The sequence below is a fragment of the Sphaeramia orbicularis genome, chromosome 20, assembly GCF_902148855.1.
Source record: "Sphaeramia orbicularis chromosome 20, fSphaOr1.1, whole genome shotgun sequence".
In the NCBI taxonomy this organism is placed as follows: domain Eukaryota; kingdom Metazoa; phylum Chordata; class Actinopteri; order Kurtiformes; family Apogonidae; genus Sphaeramia; species Sphaeramia orbicularis.
In genome coordinates, this window is record NC_043976.1 from 16,633,988 (window position 1) to 16,659,132 (window position 25,145).

The 25,145-nt window shown below is 34.6% G+C and overlaps 1 protein-coding gene across 1 annotated transcript in view; it reads right to left on the reverse strand.

Annotated features, from left to right (window-relative positions):
- Positions 1 to 25,145, reverse strand: part of LOC115411114 (F-box/LRR-repeat protein 7-like) — a 91,826-nt gene that overhangs the window by 59,136 nt on the left and 7,545 nt on the right. Inside the window, exon 2 of the mRNA XM_030123057.1 lies at positions 13,290 to 13,379. Coding sequence (XP_029978917.1) covers positions 13,290 to 13,379 — 90 coding nt within the window. The remainder of the gene's footprint in view (positions 1 to 13,289; positions 13,380 to 25,145) is intronic.

The window sequence follows — 25,145 nt, forward strand, 5'->3', positions numbered from 1 at the left end:
TTGTGGGAATACATGTTGACTCAGAGAAGGAACACAAGACTTTGGCCTACTTTAGATAGATAGATAGATAGATAGATAGATAGATAGATAGATAGATAGATAGATAGATAGATAGATAGATAGATAGATAGATAGATAGATAGATAGATAGATAGATAGATAGATAGATAGATAGATAGATAGATAGATAGATAGAATTCTGTTAACAGTTTCCAAATATGATTTTACAGTGAATTATAGTACAGTATACAGACAATATTCATAAAATGAATTAACCCAGTGGTTCTCAAACTTTTTACAGTGGAGTACCCCCTGAAATATACTTTTTTATCCAAGTACCCCCAACTCTGGCTTCAGCATTTTTGATTGAAAAAAATAAGGCAAAATGTGTTCCTGTACCAAAGGTGTTTGTTTATATTTTCTAAACTTTGTAAACAAACAACATATGTTTAACTGTAATATATAAAAAAAAAAAAAATTAAAAATACATTTTGGGTGCAAAATATAAACTGAAAAGTGCCCTCTTTCATTGATAAGAAAAATAAATAAATTGGTCATTAATTAATAAATGAACCTTTCATCAACAATATCTAAAATAAACTCATTTTGAATAACAGATAGATAGATAGATAGATAGATAGATAGATAGATAGATAGATAGATAGATAGATAGATAGATAGATAGATAGATAGATAGATAGATAGATATTATTTTTATGTACTTTTATACTGTTTTTATTGTTGTTATTTCCATAGGAAAAAGTTTGATTCTTTACTGTTTTTAACCAAAAACATGTTCAACAAATCAGTTTTATAACTTAGAATGAGCATAACATAAATTGAACACTAACAAAGTAATATGCAACTATTTACATAACTATATACATATACATAAATACGATAAATCTATATACAACTATTCACAGGTTTAAAGGAAGACTGCTGATACATCATCTTAAAGTGGTTTGTGATTTGGACACGAGGGTGCGTTCAGGGACTCCTGAGGGTTAATGTGAATGTGTTGAAACCAGTGCTGTCACCAACCTCTTAGAATCTATTAAAGCTGTTGTTGTGTCATTCCACTGACATAGCTGTAAGTAGTGATAGTAATGATACCACAACTTAATAACAACATAATGTACACCCCATGATCCTCTCTAGGATTAAGGAAAATGAATGAAATTTAATGTCAGATAAACTAAGCTAACATTAGATTTACATTAAGTACTTTGGCTTTCTGTTTCATACCTAGGCCTCTCTGTGTTGTATAAGATTATTCTCATAGCTTAGTTTAAAAATCCTAATTAGTACCGAAAATACCTCCTGTGAATTTTACTAACGGCAGCCATTAAGTGCATCACTATCAAGTGGTTGAAACCTGAACCTCCCACATAGAACATTTGGGGGAAATCTATCAGATGGAGCAAATTACTTATGCACTTAGAATTCAGGGAGAGATGTTTACAAAGAGATGGAGTCCCATGATGAAGCTTTCAATGCAATAAGCATTCAGAAGTGGTTGTATACGTGTGTTTTTGGTTTGGTTTTTTTTTGCCAATCACGTTTAATTTGTGATTAATTGTAATCAATATCTATTGCAGATATACTTTTTTTTTCTTCATGTGTGCCATATGAGGATGTTTGATTAGATTTGTTAATGTATGTAAAATGTCTTGTATATTTGTATGAGCAAAACCAAATAAAAATAAAGTAAAAAAAAAAAAATCCAAATTAGCTCATGTTCCAAAAACAGGACAACACACTTATCCTAAACATTTTACTGGGTTATTTTTTGTGATGATCTGCTATTGTGTGTCAGTCCTTTAACCCTTTTAAGACCACCATTATAACAGGCTGCCGAGGTGTCTCCATGTTTTTCTTTCTGTGCAATTAAAGTGTCAGAAATTTTTTTTTTTTTGCCAAGAAGAACTTAACTTTCAATATCTGGCCATTAATTACACTGGTCAACAACAAATTTATTGTTTAAGTTTTTTGAGCTGATTTAGGATCATTTTGGTGTGCTGAATCCAAAAATCACATTAATTTTGCTCAATCAGGTCAACTTTCTGAACTATGCTACATATTGGCTTTTTAACATTTTTGCTTACATTTATGGGCATTTTCACATCATATGATACAAAATTCTTTCATATTTCTTGCAATAAACGAGTTCTGAAGATTTTACGTTTGCCAATTTATGATTAATGTTTTTTTTAATATTACAGGTGAATGAAATGGCTTCGACTAGAAGATCTTGCAAAAATAAGCCTGACGTATTCTGCTACATCTGCGGTGAATACACCATTGTACCTAACAGGAATCAAGTCACAAGTTTCATAGTGTGCTTACCAATCTTATTTTGGTATTAATTATTATATTTTGTGAGAAGATCAAATTTTTCAAAATCAAATTAGCAAAAAAAACCTGACCTGATTGAGAAAAGCAGATGTCATTTTTGGATTTAGCGGTGCAAAATGGTACTAATTCAGTTGAAAAAACCTAGACAACTTGCAAAAAACATTTTTTTGTAACCCAGTGTTATCATTATTATAAATAATAAATGTTTAAAACAGTGTGTTTATGTAAGAAAGAAAAAAACGTTCATGAAGTTTTTAGCATATTTATTATCAGAAACAACTGTGAATGTCCATTACGAAGCTTTTAGAGATTGAAAAAATAAACTTTCAACTATTTTACACCTGCTCAAACATGTTTTTTAGTCTTGAAGACTCAGTGTCCATGTTATGGGTTTATATTTTTTGTTATTTCCAGCCTGTGTGGAAGTCTCTGAAATCCTTTCTACTTGTAAAAGAGTAACACAAAGTCAACATCTCCGCTCCCCGATGCTGTTTGAATTTTGTTGCTAGCACAAACGGTTCAGGAGTTACAGTAATTTGTATACTTTAAAATGCAAAATGCAGCGCCAGAGATATTACCGTTGTTAACCCTCTGGTATCCTGTCCAGCAAGGCCCTTATTAAGCACCAAGGGTGCCTTTTTGGCACAGTTGTGGAATAATGTCAAAAAAAATTTCATACAGTTTGTTTTTAATTCTTTTACACTTTTTTCTATTTCATCAACTTCAGCTGTAAATAAAAATACCAAATACTCAATAATTGTCACATTTTTTAACCCTTTAAATTCCATGTTTGTAATGTAAACAAACCATTTTTTGGATGCAAAAAACACAAAAAAATTATTTTTTTCAATATACTACATAAAAAGTGGATCACATATTATTTGATTTTTGCAGCCTGGCATATGTCAATGATTAACTCCAACATCAGTTAATCTACATTATTATTTTTGACGCTAGGTCAAATGTTCAAAAATACTCGCATCTGTCACCAAGTGTGCCAAAAATGCACACCTATAAATCAAACTATTAAATATTATATATTGATTTATTTTTCTGCTCTAATTTGATTTTGTAAATCAAGGTCAGCCCTAATCATACATATCAAATGGAAGAAATAGTGCATTTTAGGCACACTTGGGAGACAGATGCTAGTCTTGTAATTTTCTTTTGTTTACAATGTGCACATTTTAGTTGGTTAGATCATGCAAAAATGAACAACTTTTGAATTCTAACCTTATTTAAATTGTGAAAAATAATATGAAGTTTTTTAAAACAAAGTGCAAAGTGTGCCTAAAAGGTGCACCCGGATACCGGAGGGTTAAAGGGTTAACTGCGTAGCTAAATTCATTGTGTTAGCACATTTCGCTAGCACCGCTCTGTAGCATCACTTGTACACGTCCTCCTTTCCTTCACCGTTCTTTTATTTATTTAACACTAAAGGAAAATATTTCTAAATGGTGCTCCTGCTGTTTTCTTTGTCAACAAAAACCAGTCACGGAGGCTCTGCACTTGACATTTTTAATGAAGTAGCCATAACAAACCTCGCAATATACCACAGCCTGTCATTAGTTATTCACCCAGAGCCAATGAGAACCAGAGGAAACAAGAGAGCGTTGGTCTGTCCAAAGAGCGGAAAATATAGTCAGATATTCAGAATAATGTTGGGATGCATTTCATTGGGTTTTGTGTACGTTTGTGGGATGGATTGTTTAAGATTTTTTTTTTTTTTTTTTTTTCATAATATAGACTCGTCCCGTGGGTCGAAGTCACAGGTCGGTGACCTTTACCGTCTAAAGAATCGTTTTAGGACAGAAATAGAAAAAAACTGTAAAAAAACAATATCCTCATATGTTTTACCTCACAGTGGTGACTGTTTAAGACACTCTGTAGGATTAGATGGTTCGGAATATGTCGAGAATAAGTCAACGTTTTGGTGCATTTACAGAAAAACTAACAAATTCCAGAACTACACTGAAGAAGATGGTGACAGTTGTCATTATTGTGTTGTGCAACTAGTTTTTTTTGTATACACATGAATACCCTCAGTGTCACAAAATTTAAAAAAAAAAAAAAAAAAAGTAGTCTACTTTTACTACTATTAGCCTACTACCAATTTTTAATTTTTTTTTTCCAACTCCATGATATCAGAATGACTTTATGTTAAATTTAAAAAAAAGTGTTGAACTGCTTGAAAAGCTCCCAAGAGCCAAATGTGAAATGATTCTGAAATGATTAATCAATTAATTGATTTGAACTGATTAAAAAAAAAAAAATCATTATTTGTTATTACAGTGCTTACCTATATTATAAAAACCCAGTGGCCTCTGTGTGCGTATGTGTGTCTCGGGAATCACACAAAATCCGTACAGAGCGGACTGCTGCAGTTTATCATACTTATGTATTTTTGGTCAAGGAACAGACTAGTGAAAACGGCAAGTTGATAGGACAAATATTTTGGGAGATATTAGTAATTTTTGAATACAATAGTCTTACAATCATGTTGCTATGGCCAGAACATTTTGGCGGTGACTGCTGGACAAATGCGGTACAGCATGCGTAAATACACCACAGCATAAAAACTACCACACCTAAAACCTGTGGATCCCCACGGGTCAAAGCACTAGTAAAAGTATATTATTATATTTGTCAGAACAGAAACACCTGAATTCAACGTGTCCAAACACTTTTGTCCATATAGTGAATTTAGACTTAGTGATGATGTAACTAACAATACTAGCTAATGAGAGGTTGGACTTGACAAATGCATTTAACTAGATTTATCTCCACAGGGAGTATTAAATAAAATATGTATATTTTAAGGCAGGTTGTGCTAAATGCTAGTATGTTTCTAGTCTTGTTGCTTTGTTTTCTTTATGTTTTGTCTTTTATATTACTTTTTTCACCAGTTTTACACTTTTTTTGTCGTATTTTGTTCTGGTTGCATCTTTTACATCATTTTCATTTTCATTTACTTGTTTTACATAGTTTTATCTTGTTGCACCGGGTTTTTTTTTTATATATATTATTTAAGTATATTTACTTTTGAGTAACATGCTAGGTGTTTGTTCCATACATTTAATGTGAAGTATAAAGATGGGAAGGTGCACAGTGATGCAGAATAGTCATATTAGTCTAATATTTGTACAACTAAAATAATGACTCTGTAAGGACGTGTAAGTGCAGCAAAGTAAAATGTTTTCAGAAAAATAACTAGTCTACGGAAAGGTTCTAATAGTTTTGGATTTTTCATTCTAGTTTAGTTTTATTTAGTTTGGACTTTTTTTTCTCTAATTCAGTTAGTTTTAATTCGTTTTTAGAGCAGGTTTGCCAGTTTTTATTAGTTTTCTTTTTTTTTTCTAAATGCTTAGTTTTAGTTTAGTTTTAGTATTATTTTTAAATTTGTTGTATCTTTTCTCTTCTTCTCCGTCGTATTCAAATAAATCCCAGACAGGACTCTGCTGCTTTCTCCTAACTTTAGTCTCCATGTTTCCAGGTAGAGTGGGAACCAGAAGACGACTGGAAACCACAAGTGACGGACCGTCAAGTGTCGTATGGTGCCGCTAGCTAAAATTGCTTGAGTGAAATAAATTGATTTCATATTATTCTGACGTTGACAAAGACGAAAACGAAGGGAATTTTATCCAGAATTTTTATATGTTTTAGTTATTTTTATAAGCGCACAATACAGTTTTAGTTAGTTATCGTTTTTTTTCTTTTAATTATAGTTTTTATTTATTTCAGTTAACGAAAATATTTTTTCAATTCTGGTTTTCGTTATTTCGTTAGTTTTCGTTAACAATAATGACCTTGCTCTACAGATGCCTACAAACTCTTCTTCTATGATGTATTTGTACGTACATTTCCCCCCTTTAGACTAGAGCTGAAACAATGAATTTATTCAACTCAATTACAAATTAATTCAGCTACAATTTTCATGAATCGAACTTTTGTTTACATAATTTCACAATGTTAGTTCCTTCTTAAGTTGTTTGTAAGTTGGATCCAAATCTGTTGAAGACTGCAGTGAACATATTGGTTGTAGTCATTTAACTTGTTTGTTTGTGTTTGTGTTTATAGATTTTTTTTTTTTTACATACTTTTATACTGTTGTTATAGTTGGTGTTATTTCTATATAGATATTTGTTGCATATCCTTTTACTTTTACCTTTTTTGTTGTTTCAGTTGGCTCTGGAATAAAGGACAAGTGTTTTTTTTTTGTCATTTTCAGACATTTCTTTTTCAAATTTTTTCAACTTTTTTGTCACCTATTCCAATAATCGTTTAACCCACAGGTGTCAAACATGCGGCCCGGGGGCCAAATCTGGCCCGCCAAAGGTTCCACTCTGGCACGCAGGATGAAAGTGCAAAAATTAACCTAAACAGTCCAGGTTGTCAAAAATCATTTTGGTTCAGGTTCCACATACAGACCAATGTGATCTACAGTAAAAATAACTACACAATAACCCATAAATAATGACAACTACAAATTTTCTCTGGGAAAAAATTATGTGGAAAAAAATTTAAGTGAAAATAAAAACATTACATTGTGAAAATATTTACATTTACAAAACTATTCTTTCACAATAAAATACAAATAAATACATAAATAAAAACAAAGATGAACAACCTGAAATGTGTAATTTTAACAATATTCTGCCTGTTACTAAATATTTTGTGCATTTATGGATCCACTGTGATCTGGAGTTGTGTTAATAATAATAAGGGATGTAATATTGTAGAAATTGTTCAAATTTTAGTTCCAAACTCCAAAGTTTTAACAATATTCTGCCTGTTGCCAAATGTTTATGTAACATTGTGTGTAAATGTACATGTATAAATAAGAAGTCGAGGCATAATATTGTTAAAATTGCACTATTTTTCAAATGACTTTTCTGTTTTTTCAGGTTATTCACAACTTTTTTGTAAAATGTAAATATTTTCTTGATTTAATTGGGGTTTTTTTTGGACTAAAACAAAAAGAAAAACTTGGATTTGTCATTATTTATAGCTTATTAAGTCATTATTTTACTGGTCTGGCCCGCTTGAGGTCAAATTGGGCTAAATATGGCCCCAGAACTAAAATGAGTTTGACACCCCTGGTTTAACCCAATCGAAACAAAGAAAACAATCAATAGATTAATCAGTTCCAGAAATAATCAATAGTTCCAGCTCTACACAGGTTGCCTACCTGTGGTCTGAGTTAACTGTGCATGAAAACCCACTGAGTGGTTCTAATATTAATGGGAGTCACTGTGAGTCCTGTGTACACACTATCAGTGTTCAGTGGGGAAACGGCCCAGACTACTTCCTGATTAGTTTAGTGGACCACAGGACGGACGGGGGTGGGGGGGTGGGGGGGCATGGACTGTGTGATCTGCCCCCGTGTGTGTAAGCATGTGAACTTGAATCTGTATGCATGTGTGTGTTTTTTTTAAGGAGGGGGGATTTGACTGTGGCTGTGGTGGTTCCAGACCATGTAATTACTCCCACTTAGCATGGAGAAAAAAATAACAATTTCAGTCATAACACAGGAGGAAAATTATGGCTGGGAAGCCACTGGCCATGGCCTATAGTCTCTTTATATATTTTCTATCTGCACAGGTTGTTCTCCAAATGGACACATTCAGTGCAATTATCAATTTCCCTAAAATACCCTGGGTGCGCTCCCAGCAGCTCTTCAGCGAACACATCCAAGTGAATCAGCGTTTCCATGAGTAACAGTAATGTACCGTCTGGTAATGCACACTCACAGAGGCAGCGCTCTCTCTATACCCACCAAGGTTAATCACTGCATTAACCTCACTTAAACAAACTAATTGACACACATCTTGCATGAAACCAAAAGCATATCTGATGTCTGGTGACTGCTTTTCTTCTCTCCACAACACCTTTAAGTCTTCAGCTGACTGACAGATCTAAACACAGGCTGGAGCTGCTATTTGTTTTCTTGTGGCGAGCTGCAAACCACAAGAATACTACATTCATCATGCCAGAGCAAATTTAAGATTGGTGATGACAATGCATGAGAGGAACGCACTGAGTGTACAGTATATGTGTACGTTAGGCCTGGAACAGTACACGAAATTTTCGGTTCGGTGTTATCGGTTTTGAAAGCCAAGGTTTGTTTTTTTTTTTCAGTTCGGTACGGGAAGAAAGAAAACCCCTCAAAATGTCTTTAATACATTTATGAATTTTTGAACATTTTTCCCCCAATTTTTGGACACAATAGAATGTAGAAAAACAGGAATAATGTAATTCTACTGCTATAAATAAAACAGAAAATAAAACAAATTATTAATATTACTAAATGTATTTTAAACATTAATATTGCATTTTTCCCTGACAGGTAGTTTTGAACAAACAACGAAAATCTAATCACAGTTCTGTCAGTTCACATTCTTCATAAAAATAACAATGAAAAATTCCACATGAAGTGCAACATTAACAAGAGAGCAAACTCGTATTCTCTTTTAACAAACTGAAGCGCAACATTGACAACAAAATTAACCCAATGATTTATGTTAGGACAGCTATCAAACTGTTTAGGCCTCTTTGTGTACTTTGTGTACGTTACATACAGTATACACAAAGGTAAACGCAGACACACAAAGACCAGGACATATCCATTAGGGATTCTTACTCAAATCCGGAAAACTTTTCTGTTTTGTTAACATTCTAGCAAAAAACCTCTGAGGTCTCTGTGATTGAACGTTTCTTAGCACATTGGGAGTCTACGTTTTTATGTCCACAGTCTTGTACCTTTGAATTTGTGTCAAAGAAACTAATAGAGTCGTTAATCTCTTGTGTCAGCTTTACAGACTTCAGGGCCAAAGTCCGACCCACTGGACAACCGTTCTACATTATAACACAAAAACTAATTTCACTTCAGGAACCAGAGGAACATCATGTAATAGTTTCCCCAACTTCTCAACTCCCTGCTGGACTGACACTAATGAGGTGAAGGCAGACTTCTGGAAACTCCACTATTTGCTAACACATTAGCCAAATCCTCTTTACAAGATGATTAGGGAGGTGTTTTTGACAAAATGATGGCTGTTAAAGCTAGAAAATAAAGTGCATCATCACAGTGAAAATAGTAACTACACAGTGTATCATTCCTGTCAATCACAAAACTATCAACAGGAGTCATTGAAAAGTAGCATGGGATCATTGGAGTTGATGTTTCCGTCACTTTAAGTTTTATACATGTTGTATATTCATTATTATTTATGTGAAGTGACTTCTTTCAAATGAAACAGATGGAAGTAACATTAGCTAGTGTAATGTTAAATGCTAATGTTGCCACAGTTAAAAAAACATCCTTATAACATTAGCTAACACAATTCAAAATGCTAACTTTAATCATTTAATTAGATATGTTGGTTCATTTTCTGTCATTTCATTCCACTAACGCAATTGCAAGTACTGTTTAATGTTAGCTAGCATAATGCTAACTTTTAATGTTAGCTAACATAATGCTAACATTTAATGTTAGCCAACATAATGCTCATATTAAATGTATCAATTTCAAATTAATTTACAGCATCTAACATGAGCTAATGTGATGCTAAATACCAACTTAATGAGTTAGATGAGTTGATTTTTGTAGAGGTAAGTACATAGTTATATTCAGGTTATATTGTATAATTCTAATGAAAGACATTAGCTAACAAAATGTAAAATACTAACCTTCAAATGAAATAGCAGCAAGTAACGATCGAATCTTTTGAACGGCTCTTTGAAATGAACAATGGGAACCGAGTCTTTGTAAAGAGCCATTCATTTTTTTTTTTTACTTTTAAGGAGGGAGTGTCCAATTGCCTGTCAATTTAGCGTCACTGGGGAGGCATTGGGCAGGAGGAGAATGTTCGAGCAGAACAAAAAGAGTTTACACACATTTATTGTTCTTGTTCTGAGGGAAAATGCACTATAGTTCAGGTATTTAAGTAACTGCAGTGATTAATCACTGTTGTGTTTTATGCAATTTTTTTCTGTATGTTTACACACATTTATTGTTCTTGTTTTGAGGAAAATAAAATGTTATTTCATAAGAAAATGTTTTATTTTCTTCTTCATTTTTAGGCTACAGACTAGTCCACATAATGTACCGTGATGTTTTTGGTCAAATTCCAGCATTTGCCTAATGTCACCTCTCATGTCATGGATTTAGCCCACACATTTGAACTAACTATTCTTTTTTACAGTAAGATAATGTTTACTGCCACGCCAATTAAAAACCTTTAAAATGTAATGTCAATCATCACGTGTAGCCTATTCAGTCATTAAAACATTGGTGTTTCAAAATAATGCAAAAAACATAAAAGAGCCAGTCTTTTCAACGGCTCTTTTCAGTGAATGGCTCCTGATTGAACGACTCCCTTCAAAGAATCAAAAGTCCCATCACTAGCAGTAATTCCGAGCACTAACACTGAATATGTCTATATGAATTTGTACATGTATATGTAAGTGCATGAGCATGGGTATGTATATGTGCGTATATGCATATATGTGTATGTATGTACACTGAACAAAAATATAAACGCACCACTTTTGTTTTTGCTCCCATTTTTCATGAGCTGAACTCAACAATCTAAAACTTTTTCTACAAACACAAAAGGCCTATTTCTCTCAAATATTGTTCATAAATTTGTCTAAATCTGTGTTAGTGAGCACTTCTCCTTTGTCCTTTGCTGAGATAATCCATCCACCTCACAGGTGTGGCATATCAAGATGCTGATTAGACAGCAGGATTATTGCACAGGTGTGACTTAGGCTGGCCACAATAAAAGGCCACTCTAAAATGTGCAGTTTTACTGTATTGGGTGGTCCAGGGGGGTCAGAAAACCAGTCAGTATTTGGTGTGACCACCATTTTCCTCGCACAGTCTTCTTCATGAATTCTCTGAAACAGCTTTGGAGATGGCTTATGGTAGAGAAATGAATATTCAATTCACAGGCAAAAGCTCTGCTGGACATTCCTGAAGTCAGCATGCCAACTGCATATTCCCTCAAAACTTGTGACATCTGTGGTATTGTGCTGTGTGATAAAACTGCACATTTTGGAGTGGCCTTTTATTGTGGCCAGCCTAAGGCACACCTGTGCAAAAATCATGCTGTCTAATCAGCATCTTGATATGCCACACCTGTGAGGTGGATGGATTATCTCAGCAAAGAAGAAGTGTTCACAAACACAAATTTAGACAGATTTGTGAACAATATTTGAGAGAAATAAACCTTGTGTGTACACAGAAGAAGTTTTAGATCTTTGAGTTCAGCTCATGAAAAATGGGAGCAAAAACAAAAGTGGTGCGTTTATATTTTTGTTCAGTGTATATGTGGGTGTATGTGTATGCATGTGTGCATGTATGTATGTATATGTACAGGGTGGGGAAGCAAAATTTACAATATTTTGAGGCAGGGATTGAAAGACAGTATATGACCAATTAGTTTATTGAAAGTCATGAGAATTTGTTTGCCACAAGAAAATTGACATAATAGAAAATGTTTTTATTCTATGTGTCCTCCTTCTTTCTCAATAACTGCCTTCACACGCTTCCTGAAACTTGCGCAAGTGTTCCTCAAATATTCGGGTGACAACTTCTCCCATTCTTCTTTAATAGTATCTTCCAGACTTTCTGGTAATAGTTTTGCTCATAGTCATTCTCTTCTTTCCATTATAAACAGTCTTTATGGACACTCCAACTATTTTTGAAATCTCCTTTGGTGTGACGAGTGCATTCAGCAAATCACACACTCTTTGACGTTTGCTTTCCTGATTACTCATATGGGCAAAAGTTTCTGAAAAGGTATGGATAATAGTGTTAGGTATGATTATGACATCAATATATGTTTGGTTTCAAAACAATTGACATAGTGCCTGCTGAGAAAAAACAACTAAATGTTCATTGTAAATTTTGCTTCCCCACCCTGTATATGTAAGTGTATGTGTATATAAATATGTATATGTGTATGTATGTGTGTATATATGTATGTATATGTGTATGTATGGATAGATGTGTACGTCTATGGGTGTATACGTATGTATGTATTTATGTACATATTGTTGGTTTAGACAAAGGGGTGAGAGCTAATAAGCTATGCTTCTTCTCACTCCTTTTTGAACATGACTTTTTTTCCCTTTCTTTTCTTTTACATGTATCATTATTTTATGCTTCCTTGAATTTTCATTTCTATATTATGTTGTGCAAATAAGTCATATAGTAGCAATCAGGAAGCTTGTATCATATCCATATTCGAAATAAATCAATAAAAAATAAAAAAAAAACGTCTGGTTTTATCGTGCACAGTAGGGGAAAACGACACCGTTTTTGATGGACAGATTGTTAAAACTGTAACAGACTTGTGCTCATTGGAGACAGCTGTCAACGGGGGGGGGGGGCTTCAAAAGGCATTCATCAGCTGTGAAGGGTTTCTGAACCGTTACGGTGAACATACAGTTTACACGGGTAACACATACAGTCCTGACAAAGAAGTGCAGGTCCGGACTCTACATCTGCCAGGTTGGAAGACTGCCTGCCATTCCCATTTTCACTCCCGCACCTTCTCCAATCTCCAGCTCAAATCCCTCTCTCCGTCCTCTCCGGAGCTCACGTACCTCCCTCCCTGGCAGCACTTTGAGCCTGATACGACTATAGTTTAGATAAGCATTCTTCCACAATGAGAAGCCAGAAGTGTATTTTCTTTCTTTTTTTTTTTTTTTTTTTTCTTCCTCAAACAAAGCCCAAGAAATGCTTTTGGTTTCTGGGCTCTGATGCAAGGCAGTGAGTTTGTTTTCAATTTAGGGTTATCCCAGGAACACGCAGGTTTCTCTCCAAAAATAGGCAGTGCAGAAAGTGGACGAAGGCGGGGGTAGTGGGGGATAGGAGGGAAATAAGGGAGGGGAGTTTGGTTAATGAGCACCAGATGCCTTACCTTCGGTGGTAGCCACATTCTTTGGAGCTTTAGTTGGTGTGTGATCTGTGCTCGAACTTATGTCAGAAGATATGCTTGAGCTCCCTTTACCTGCAGGGAAAATAGAAGGATAAACAAAACTGGGACACAGCGGAGCAACAAAAGATGTATGATTGAATGGTTTGTGTCGTTCAACCCCCACAACCTTTGAAAATCACTCTTTCCATTCCAGAACACGCTTAGAACACATAACGCTCCTTTCACATTTGCACACTTCTAATAAAGCTTCATATAGTTAGCCTCCTAGCTTAATTATCTAAGTCAGGGGTGTCAAACATGCGGCCCGGGGGCCAAATCCGGCCCGCCAAAGGATCCATTCCGGCCCGCGGGATGAATTTGTGAAATGCAAAAATTACACTGAAAATATTAATCATTTTAATTCAGGTTCCACATTCAGACCAATTTAATGTCGAATGGGTCAGACCAGTAAAATACGGTTATAATAACCTATAAATAATGACAACTCGAAAATTTTCTCTTTGTAAACGTAAACATTTTTATGTCATTTTATTGTGTTTATACTAAAACAAACTATCATTTCTCATAAAAAAAAGAATAACCTGAACAAGTATGAACCTGAAATGTCTTAACAAGTGCAATTTTACCAATTTTCTGTCTGTTATTAAAAGTTTTGTGTATTTGTAGATCCACTGTGATCTGTAAGTTATAATGTACATGTGTAAATGATAAGCTGAAGCATAAAACTGTTAAAATTGCAGTTATTTTGCTTAAGAAATGTCAGTTTGTTTCTGTTATTCACATTGTTTTAAAGGGTAGTTTGTAGATATAAACATTTTTATAATGTAATTTTACTTTTTCATTCTAAAACATGGAGAAAAGTTTGGAGTTGATATTGTCTGTATATTATTATGTTATTATTTTACTGGTCCGGCCCACTTCAGATAAAATTTGGCTAAATGTGGCCCCTGAACTAAAATGAGTTTGACACCCCTGGTCTAAGTCACACACAAATGGAAAAAAAATATTGGGACATGTTGAATTCAGGTGTTTGTTTTCTAACAGGGTTCTGGGATACAAAACAATAATGACAAATGTCACAAATATAGTTTTATATTGGGTTAAATATAATTACATTGGTTAGTTTGGTTTAAATTGTTAGCTTTGCTTCCAAAACGCCTCAGAGATGTTTTTTTTTTAAAATGTCTCTCCACATTGATGTTTTTTTTATCCATGACTATGATTTTAAATGTTCTACCTCTAAATTTCTAAAATATTGTTATCGCTCTGACTGTAAATAATCATAACAATTTTCTACCACAACTAACCATCTACTTTCTTCACATCTCACTTAAACTTTAAGGAAATATTAATATTTATAAACTATATGGACAAAAATATTGAGACAGATGTCCAGTTGATGGTGATTTGAGATATAAACATCTATATTAATAATCAGTATAATATTTATCACAATATAAATCTATATTATGACATTTGTCATTATTGTTTTGAATCCCAGACCCCTGTTAGAAAACAACACCTGAATTCAATGTGTCCCAATACTTTTGTCCATACAGTGTATGAGTTAGGCAATTATGCTATGAGGCTAATAATGTGTAATATGAAGTCATTATTCAACCTCATTTATGTCACATTTGGTGAAAATAGAGACAAACAACATTTATGCGTAAAAACAGTATTACAAAATTTCCTTTTAGACTTGTTTTCTACACTTACTTATTATTTTATTCATATATTCCACTACTTTTGTAAAGCTAAAACACTTTAGTATTGTTTCATTTGCAAGTACCTTAAATGGGTGAATTGAAAGGGGTCATATTTTGCTAAACCCACTTTTATTAGTCTTTGGTTCATTTATGTGTGTATTTAGACCTTAATAGTTCATAAAGTTTGAATTTGAACCCTCCAGGTGCTCCAACACTATCTTTATATTCATTTTGGAAAAAAATTTAAGGGATTTCTGCAACCTGCTTTAATTCCAGCTTAATTTGTTCTGGCTATAACTAGTTACGTCATGACATTTGAACATATACGGTCAAGACTTTAACAACATTTCTCTAAGTACGACATTATTGCAGCGGTTGTAGTCCATACTGAAAATATGTCCAAACTTCGAGATGATTACCTAAAATGTTCAGTTGGTAGTTGTATTAGCAAATACAAGTGGCTAAACGGGACAGAGCAGCACAGCCAACAACCTGGAGGGGGTGGGGCCTGAAGTGGTTCATTTGCATTTAAAGGGCCAGCGCTAAGAACGACCTTTCTGGTGTCATTACTCAGAAATAGGGTTGAAGATGGACCTGTGGAGTTGAATTAACCCTTTCATGCATGACTTCTGAGAACCTTTAGGTAAGATTTTTTTTCTTGAGTGTTTTTATTCCCCCTTAGGCATGAAAAAAACATATGATTGATTTTTTTTTTTTTCATGGAGTTACAAAAATGTCCATGCATTTAATTTCTGAAGTAAAGAAACGTGTGTTTAAAACCCAATAAGTATGGAAGGGAATTAGGGCCACTGGAAAAAAAATACAATAAACTAGGGTCCAATATGTATTTCTTATTGTCATTATGAGAAAAAAAAGTCAGAATTCTGAAATTAAAGTCAGAATTCTGAGAAAAAAGTTAGAATTATGCGATTAACGTCAGAATTCTGAGTTTAAAGTCAGAATTCTGAGGAAAAAAAACCCAAAAACAAAATAGAATTCTGAGTTTAAAGTCAGAATTCGGAAAAAAAGTAAGAATTCTGAGATTAAAGTCAGAATTCTGGAAAAAAAAAAAAAAAAAGTCCGAATTTGGAGTTTAAAGTCAGAATTCTGACTTTTTTCTCAGAATAATAATAAAAAATATATATATTACACCTTTTTTATTTTCCAGTGGCCCTAATCCTCTTCTGTAAGAAAGTGATTTGAAAACAATGAAATAAAAACATTTTTAGTGCTGCTAATCTGATGTTTCACATTTTAACATATTCTAATGCTAGTTATTACTCATTTCATGGAGATAACATGCAAAAAAACCTTCGTGTCTAACAAAAACAAGTGGTTTACACTCAAACATGTTAGTGCAGATCAGTTTTATCAAGAACAGCAAAGTGACAGTAATGGTCTGAATGTCACCGTTTTGGCTGATATGGAACTAAACCAACAAAACCCATGAATGTACAAGAGAACAGCTGGAGAATAGCTGTCCACCGGAGTGACCACTATGCATGAAAGGGTTAATGTAGAATTCAGACCCAAGTGTAGCATTTACAGTTTATATACAGGGTGGGGAAGCAAAATTTACAATGAACATTTACTTGTTTTTTCTCACCAGGCACTACGTCAATTGTTTTGAAACCAAACATATATTAATGTCATAATCATACCTAACACTATTATCCATACCTTTTCAGAAACTTTTGCCCATATGAGTAATCAGGAAAGCAAACGTCAATGAGTGTGTGATTTGCTGAATGCACTTGTCACACCAAAGGAGATTTCAAAAATAGTTGGAGTGTCCATAAAGACTGTTTATAATGGAAAGAAGAGAATGACTATTAGCAGAACTATTACCAGAAAGTCTGGAAGATACTATTAAAGAAGAATGGGAGAAGTTGTCACCCGAATATTTTAGGAACACTTGCGCAAGTTTCAGGAAGTGTGTGAAGGCAGTTATTGAGAAAGAAGGAGGACACATAGAATAAAAAAATTTTCTATTATGTAAATTTTCTTGTGGCAAATAAATTCTCATGACTTTCAATAAACTAATTGGTCATACACTGTCTTTCAATCCCTGCCTCAAAATATTGTAAATTTTGCTTCCCCACCCTGTAGAACACAGGGAAATATTTTAAAATGTATAATCCCATTAAAAAAAAACAAAAAAACAAGCAAAATATCACTCCTTTAAGAAAGTGTGTAAAAATCGAGAAAACACCCTTAGACCTCTGAGGGTTGAACTTAATCCAAAGGGTGTTCGTCCAAGATAAGGTACATGTGAGGATGTACGATGTGTAAGGAAATATAAACCCACTCAATCTGTGCTTTTATGACTTTTATGTTCCTTAATTTTTGGATGAACAGTCGGCCTTGGCACCTGCACAAAGGGTCTGCTAGTTTGTTTGATTAACTGTTCCGTCTTGAAGAATAAGTCCTTCAGAAAATCTCTTTCAATGGTCACTTTTATGGAGAATGGGAGAGGAAAGAGTCCTGGACAAGATACAAGCAATGACTCTTTTTAAATGAGTCATTACTGCAGTATCAGCGGCGTACTTTTTGTTGTGCACAGTCTCACAAGTGCCACATGAAAGGCTCTTTTTTATTGCTTTCATTTAAAACATTTACTTTATGGGTTATGCTTGTATCATTGGATTTAGGAGTTCTGGATTTCAAAGGCGCCCTCTTCTAAGTTTGCTGCCGAAGTACGCCAGGCTTGACTGCCATGGTGACTGCAGGCTGCCTGTGGAGCAGTTGTTTATGGCATTTCATTCCTCTGTCAGATCATAAATGCAGCTTTGTGGCTTTCCTGAGACTTAAGTATGTGCCTTTCACTCGGCACGACAAACTGAAGAGGTATTCCCAAACAGTCACACCCAAATGCACATCAAATGCAACCATCTAAATGAACCAGACAGTTCTGAAAATAGGCAACAAATATGGACGCTTGTGCACGGAGACAATATGTGTCTTCATATTCAGCCATTTAAAAAAAATCGGAACGTGTTACAAAAGTACTGCATTACAATAACTGATTACTTTTTTGCTGTAACGCAGTAAAGTAAGGAATAACTAATCAATTTTTAGTGATATTTTACTCGGTACATGTTAGATAGTACTTGCGTTACAGTACACTTTTCGCCCATTATTTATTGCACAAATGAAAAAAAAACAAACAAAAAAAAAACAGCAAGACTGTGAGACGTTAAGGAATCAAAACTGTGGTTGGAAAGTTCTATTTCCTGTTGGTGTTCACTCAATGGGTGAAGACAGTAGACGACAGTACACTGGTCACATGGACTCATTACTAACCCTAACCCTGCTCTCAAGAAGCTAACATCTAAGCTAACGTTTCTATAACCCGAGTTAGAATTCTTTATTGGTTGCGCCCCCTGTTTGAACATGTAAAATGTTTAAAAAAATGTGAGCGTTCCAGCTGGGATTCGAACATCTTAGACTGTAGCATTACGTACTGAGCTATCTGTCCATATGTACTTAGAGCAGTGGTTCCCAACATTCTTTGGCTCCTGACCTCATTTTAACATCACAAATTTCTGGCGACCCCAGACATTCAAAACAGAGACTTTTTTTTTTTTTTTGGCTAAAATTAATTTGGTTTGATCATGTAATAGTTTGCTATACTATGTTGCAAATAAACATTAATTTTAGATAACATTTATTCTATATAATGTATATTATTCTGGACAGAGGCAGAAAAGCCAGGTGTAGATTACTGCACAAAGGGAGAATTTGATTTTCCTTGGTCAGGATATGTACAGTCAGTCCAGCTTGGATTTACAAGGCTGACAATTAATACTGAACAAACAAGAACTCAAACTATGAATTATGAAAGAGCTGCAGCATCTGAAACTGACCACAATGAACATTTGACAGATAAACAGTACCACAGTGCTTCAGTTTCAGTTTCAGCTTCAGTTTGTCATGTCTTTTATGGATTGGGATTGTCTCTCAACTCAACATATATTTTTTATCAGTATTTTTTTTTTTTTTTTTTAATCAATTACTAGAAATTTCAGGCAACCCCATTCGAATTCCAGGCGACCCCATGCAGGGTCCTGACCCCAAGGTTGAAAACCACTGACTTAGAGGCACAAATTTCTACACTAAAAAAAAAATCCTGTTGTTTTTACGGAAAAAAACTGGCAGCTGTGGTTTCCAGAACAATACTGTAAAAAACACATCCAACTGTAAACATATTTACGGAGTAACATGTAGATTTAACATTTTAAACATGTAGATTTAACACTGGATTTAAATGGTAAATGGACTACACTTATTTAGCACATTTTCTCCACCTTCATGGTGTCCAAAGCACTTTCCAAAACCACCAGGTCCAACTGGGAGCAATTTAGGGTTCAGTGTCTTCCATGAAGACTTTGACATATGGACAGTCAGAGCCAGGATTGGAACCACCAACCCTTTGGTTATTGGACGAGCCGCTCTACCAACTCTACCAACCCATTCATTAACAAGTTTAAAATGTTACATTGTTAAATGTTTACTTTTTTATAACTTTATACATATATATATATATATATATATATATATATATATATATATATATATATATATATATATTTTTTTTTTTTTTTTTTTTTTTTTTTTTTTTAAAGCAAATATGCCGTTATTTCAACATTACGGTCTTGCAATTTAAAAGGCACCACATTGTTTTTCAATTTACAATTTTATTTTCTAAAAACAATAGAAATACATTATTTCTACATCCAAATCTGGTTTTGTTCACATTCTCTTCCTGTAAAAACTACAGCTATATTTGATTTAATCGTTAACACAAAAATCTTTTCAAATAAACAACTTTGCATTGTATTGTCACTTACAGTTTTTTATGTTGCAATTTTACAACTTTTTGGTGTTAATTCTACAGTCATTTTTTACAGTGTACGTCTCAAGGCTCTGCTGTCTCTTGTATTGGGGGAGGGGGTGTTCTACTGTCCACATGCCATTTATGACTAGAGTCTGTATGTAACTCAAAAGTAATACAGAAGTCATGTAACGCATTACAGTTCTGAGACAGTAATATTGTAAGGTAAGGAATTACTTTTAAACAACAGTAACAAGTAATCTGTAATGTATTACAGTTTGGAAGTAACTTGCACAACACTGTGTATTATATCTCCATCCAAAGCGGCTCATATGGTAAGAGTCTAAATGACATTTTGTGGTGACATCACTGAGCCAGCACATCTGCTATGGCTCCTGCTTCAGCCCTCAGAAATGACTCAGATATTCATAAGAAGGCTGCAGATGTCGACTGGAGTGCACTTTTCAAAGCATCTAAGGAGAACAGAAAGTAGAACGGCTGTAGAACTCTGCAGGGCCTTCTGGTTTTTGACGCATGTGGAGCTGTGGAAAGCCAATTGTTTTTTGTCTTTCACGGAAAAACAACTTTCTGAAAAGCTCCTGCTTCCTGTCTTATGCTTATATAACGTGCTGGTGGAGGACTGCCGCATAGTTGTGACCAGTGTGTAATTAATTTCGGAGTCACACTTGAAAACAGATGTGGACAGATGGAATAATGGATTTTGCACTTGTAACTGTAAGATACTGATCTCTGGCACTGGTGATGGTAACTTAAAGGGTCAATATGTAAGTTTTGAGGGTGTTTGTGTGATGTTTGTGTTGGAGTCTGTGTTGTGCTAGAAGCTGGAAACTCTATTTTTAAGCCAACGGTAGCTAATGTTACATACAGGCTGTTTTCATGGATCTGTGCGAAAATAAGTTCGATTAGAAATGGAGTTGGCTCCCTCACCTTCCACCTGAGCAACCGTGGGGTGAACTTTTGCAACTTAACCAAAACCAAGACGAGAGAGCACATTACTCCAGTGTTGGTTTCCCTGCACTGGCTACCGGTAACCTGCAGAATTGATTTTAAGATACTACTCCTCACGTATAAAGCTCTAAATGGAACCGGACCAAGTTACATTGCAAACTCACTGATCGATTATGTACAAACTAGAACACTGAGGTCATCAAACGCAGGGTTACTAGCGACTCCCAGAAATATTACAAAGAAAATGGGGGACGCAGCCTTTACTAACTATGCACCAAAGTTATGGAATACAATTCCAAAAGACATTAGAGAAGCTAGTTCACTGAATATATTTAAAACCAAATTAAAAACATTTTTATTCTCATCAGCCTTTGAAAGGAGATAAAAATGGGGTCACAATTCAGGAACAAGGAATGTGCGCTGTTTTTATTTTTATTTTATTTTATTGTATTTCTGTTTTTATTTTTTATTTTATTGCATTTCAAATTTCATTTTATTTCTTGCACTTCAAAAATTCTATGTATAATCAAATATTTTAATGTGCGCTGTTTTTATTTTTATTTTATTGTATTTCTCTCAAATTTCATTTTATTTCTTGATGTATAATCAAATCTTAATGTATTTTAATATTGTATTTTTCAATCAATGTGAAGCACTTTGGGCTACAATTTCTGTATGAAAGGTGCTATACAAATAAAGTTTATTATTATTATTATTATTATTATTATTATTATTATTATTATTATTATTATTATTATTAATCCTTTACATAGGTCTTTATTTTGAAAACTTATAACACTATTCAGTCATATGATGGTTATTTTACCTACGATACAAAAGAAACTTGGGAGCGTGAAATAGGACTGGTTTTTGAGGAACATTGGTGGGAATCTGCATTGACGGTCATTCACAAAACCTCTATTTGTGCCGGTTTGACCTTGATACAGTTTAAAGTTGTATTTAGATGTCACTATTCAAAGACAAGCCTGGCTCAGATTTTCCCAAATCTGTGCTTGCACTAGGAAAATGAAAGATACAGCCACTGTGGCTACATTAGTAGAAATGAGTGTAGCCACAAAAAGCCACAGCCAGTCTGGGTCCAGTCTGGGTCCAGTCTGGGTCCCTGCAGCAGGGCGCATAGCAGACCGCAGCGACAAGCATAGCTCCCCCAGGAAATTTTGGGAAAAATAAAGTCTTTTTCCTGCATTCTGGTGCATTTTGAGCTTAAAAATATGTTCAATCTGGCTTCAGTTTCATACAAAAAAAATCATAAAAAATTAACTTAAGTCAACATTTTCATCGAAACTATTTTTATTTCTAATCTAATGTATAACAAAACAATAAATGATAGACTTATAAATACAATTATTCTGACCACTGATGTTCATGAGATTCAACATGAGATTCATTCATTCATTTTCTGAACCTGCTTTATCCTCACTAGGGTCACGGGGGTCGCTTGGAGCCTATCCCAGCTACATAGGGCGAAGGCGGAGTACACCCTGGACAAGTCGCCAGTTCATCGCAGGGCTGAACATATAGAGACAAACAATCACTCTCACATTCACACCTATGGGCAATTTAGATTAACCAATAAACCTATCAGTGCATGTCTTTGGATGGTGGGAGGAAGCCGGAGTACCCGGAGAGAACCCACGCAGACACGGGGAGAACATGCACACTCCACACAGAAAGGTCCCGCCCCCTGTCGACTGGTGTTGGAATCGAACCCAAGACCTTCTTGCTGTGAGGCACGAGTGCAAACCACTGCACCACCGTGTCGCCACAATATGAGATTCAATATAAATAAATTTACCAGTGAGACATGATTTATCATAAAGTCATTTGGTAATTAAATAAGGACAGATATAGACTCTTGAAATTATTTTATTTAGACAAGAAAGTACTCCTGCCCAGATTAGAATGTGCATGGACTGAGTACTGATTTAAACTTAGATACCTCAGATAATTGACTTCTTTTCAACTATTTGACAATGGACAGATCCATAGTACTTACTTTTGAGTACTTGCCGATACCGAGTACCGATACGAGTACTTAATAATCCCATTCCAGTTCTTAGTTCCTTTTGTAAATGTGCTTTACTGTCGTTGTCATTAGTCTGACTGGAACAAAGCGCTGCTACTGACAATTAATGTGTTGGAATGAGCGTTTGTCAATTAATCCACCAGGGGGCGCCGCTCTGAATTAACCATACTGGACAAATACCACGAAGAAGAGGAAGGTTTTTTGAGAAGAAGAAGAAAGTCAGTAATAACAAACATGGAGACGACAGAGGTAACACTAATGTGATACTAATATTGCAGCGTTTTCGTTGGTAAGGTTTAAAAGCTTAGCTTCAGCAGGTAGAGAAAAGAGAAATGAGCCATAAGTTTCGTTTTCACTTCCGCTGGTGGCGGTCTGCACCGCTCCGTACCCCTCTCTGTCTGTGCAGTGTGAATTCGTAAAAAATCGGAAACGTTCGGGTGAGTTCGGTCGCTCTCGGCAGCGCTCTTCAGGAGTGGAGACCGCGTTTGTTATTTTCCTTGGTTATCACTCGGACATTTTCGATCAGAGATGTAAGTTGGCTGATTTTACTGAAAAATACCTTCGCCACTGTGGCTACACGGGTTGAAAACAACTTCGCCAACCAGGAAAATGCATCACCAATGGCAATGTGGCGATAGGCTAACGCAAACCTGGCAAATACGGTAGATATCTATGAAAAATGTGGAGGCTCACCCTGCAAACTTACACACGTTTTTTTCTTGTCCAGCCCTGACAAATTTTTGGCTAATTTATTTCAACACCATCTCCAAGATATTTTTGAAAACTATTGACACTTCACCACACATTGGTATTTTTGGTCTCCTGAATGAGTATACCCAATACTCTGCAAAAGAATTAGAAGTAATAGCTTTTACCTCCCTGAACACTAAACGCCACCTCCTCCTTAATTGGAAATCTACAATGGATTAATGAGGTGATGTCCTTTTTAAAAGTAGAGAAAATTAGATATTCAAAACAGGGAAACTTGAACAAATTCTACAATAAATGGCAACTAATTATAGATTTTTTTGAGACAATGAAATTCCCTTCCCCCTCCCTTTTTTTCCCTTATTACTTACTTATTTATGTATTTTCTTATGTTTATGTCACCAATTTAATTATTTTATTCAGACTATGTGTTAGTATTCTTTTCATTGTATTGTTTGTCAGGTTTCATTGATATTTTTTCCTAAAAAAAAAAAAAATGCAAATCTAAAAGTAATGGTGTTTACAAACCTGGTTAATGTTGACATCAGTGTGCCATGGTGTTGGCATGTACCTGACATTTTCTTGTATACACACCAATAAAAATATGAAACAAAAAAAAAAAAAGAAATGGAGTTGGCTAACGTTAACAGAAAACAGACTCCAACACAAACTATTAAGCAAAAACATTAAAATAACACGTTTTCTTGTGTGTAATAAAAAATACAACTGGATAGTATCTTCATTTTTTTGTCCATCCAGTACATTTTTCTTTTTAACACAATGAACAAAGCATCATGATATATTGTAGATAACTCTCTGGTAATATTTCAGTATGACAGAATTCTTCAATTGTCATTAGAAATGGGAAAAAATATCGATGCAAGAATCTATCTCAATTGTTTCCGTAGAATGCATGTGTTATTTTACTGTTTCATCTACTGTCAAAGTCTGTGAAACTCCTCTTTTTTCCTTTTTAATATTAATAATCATCATTTTTATTTATAGAGCACTTTACAAGCAGAGTACAATGTGCTTTACAGGGGAATTATTAAAATATAGAGGCTTTTTTTTTCTGCCTGTTACACAAAATGTGATGTATCTTATATTTGTCTTATTAAATATCGCATTAATATTGTGATTTTGTCAGTATTGAACTCTGATTCCAACTACAAGTCATAAGGGAGTTTTTGTGGGAAAAAAAAAAAAAAGAAATAAAACTGATACTGTGGTTGGGAGTGGAGAGTTTGACATCATCCTGAAAACATCTGTGATGTCACATAAAAAGTCTGATTGCGTTGTTGATACCAAAGAAGAGCAACCAGACCAACTTTAATGGCAACTATTGTGTGATTTTAACACTGAAATAGTCAAACTGACCAACAATTATCCTTCATCTTTCATTTCTATTGACCTCATGAGCATGTGATAATAAAAATCCCACTGGTGCCACAACCTGTTTATTCTTCTTCTTCTTTTTCTCTCAGGCAGTTTGATTCCTAGTTGCTCTTTTGGGTGGAGTTTGTCCACATGTTTTTTCTACCATCATAAGATCCAATCTTTGTCTCTCCAGT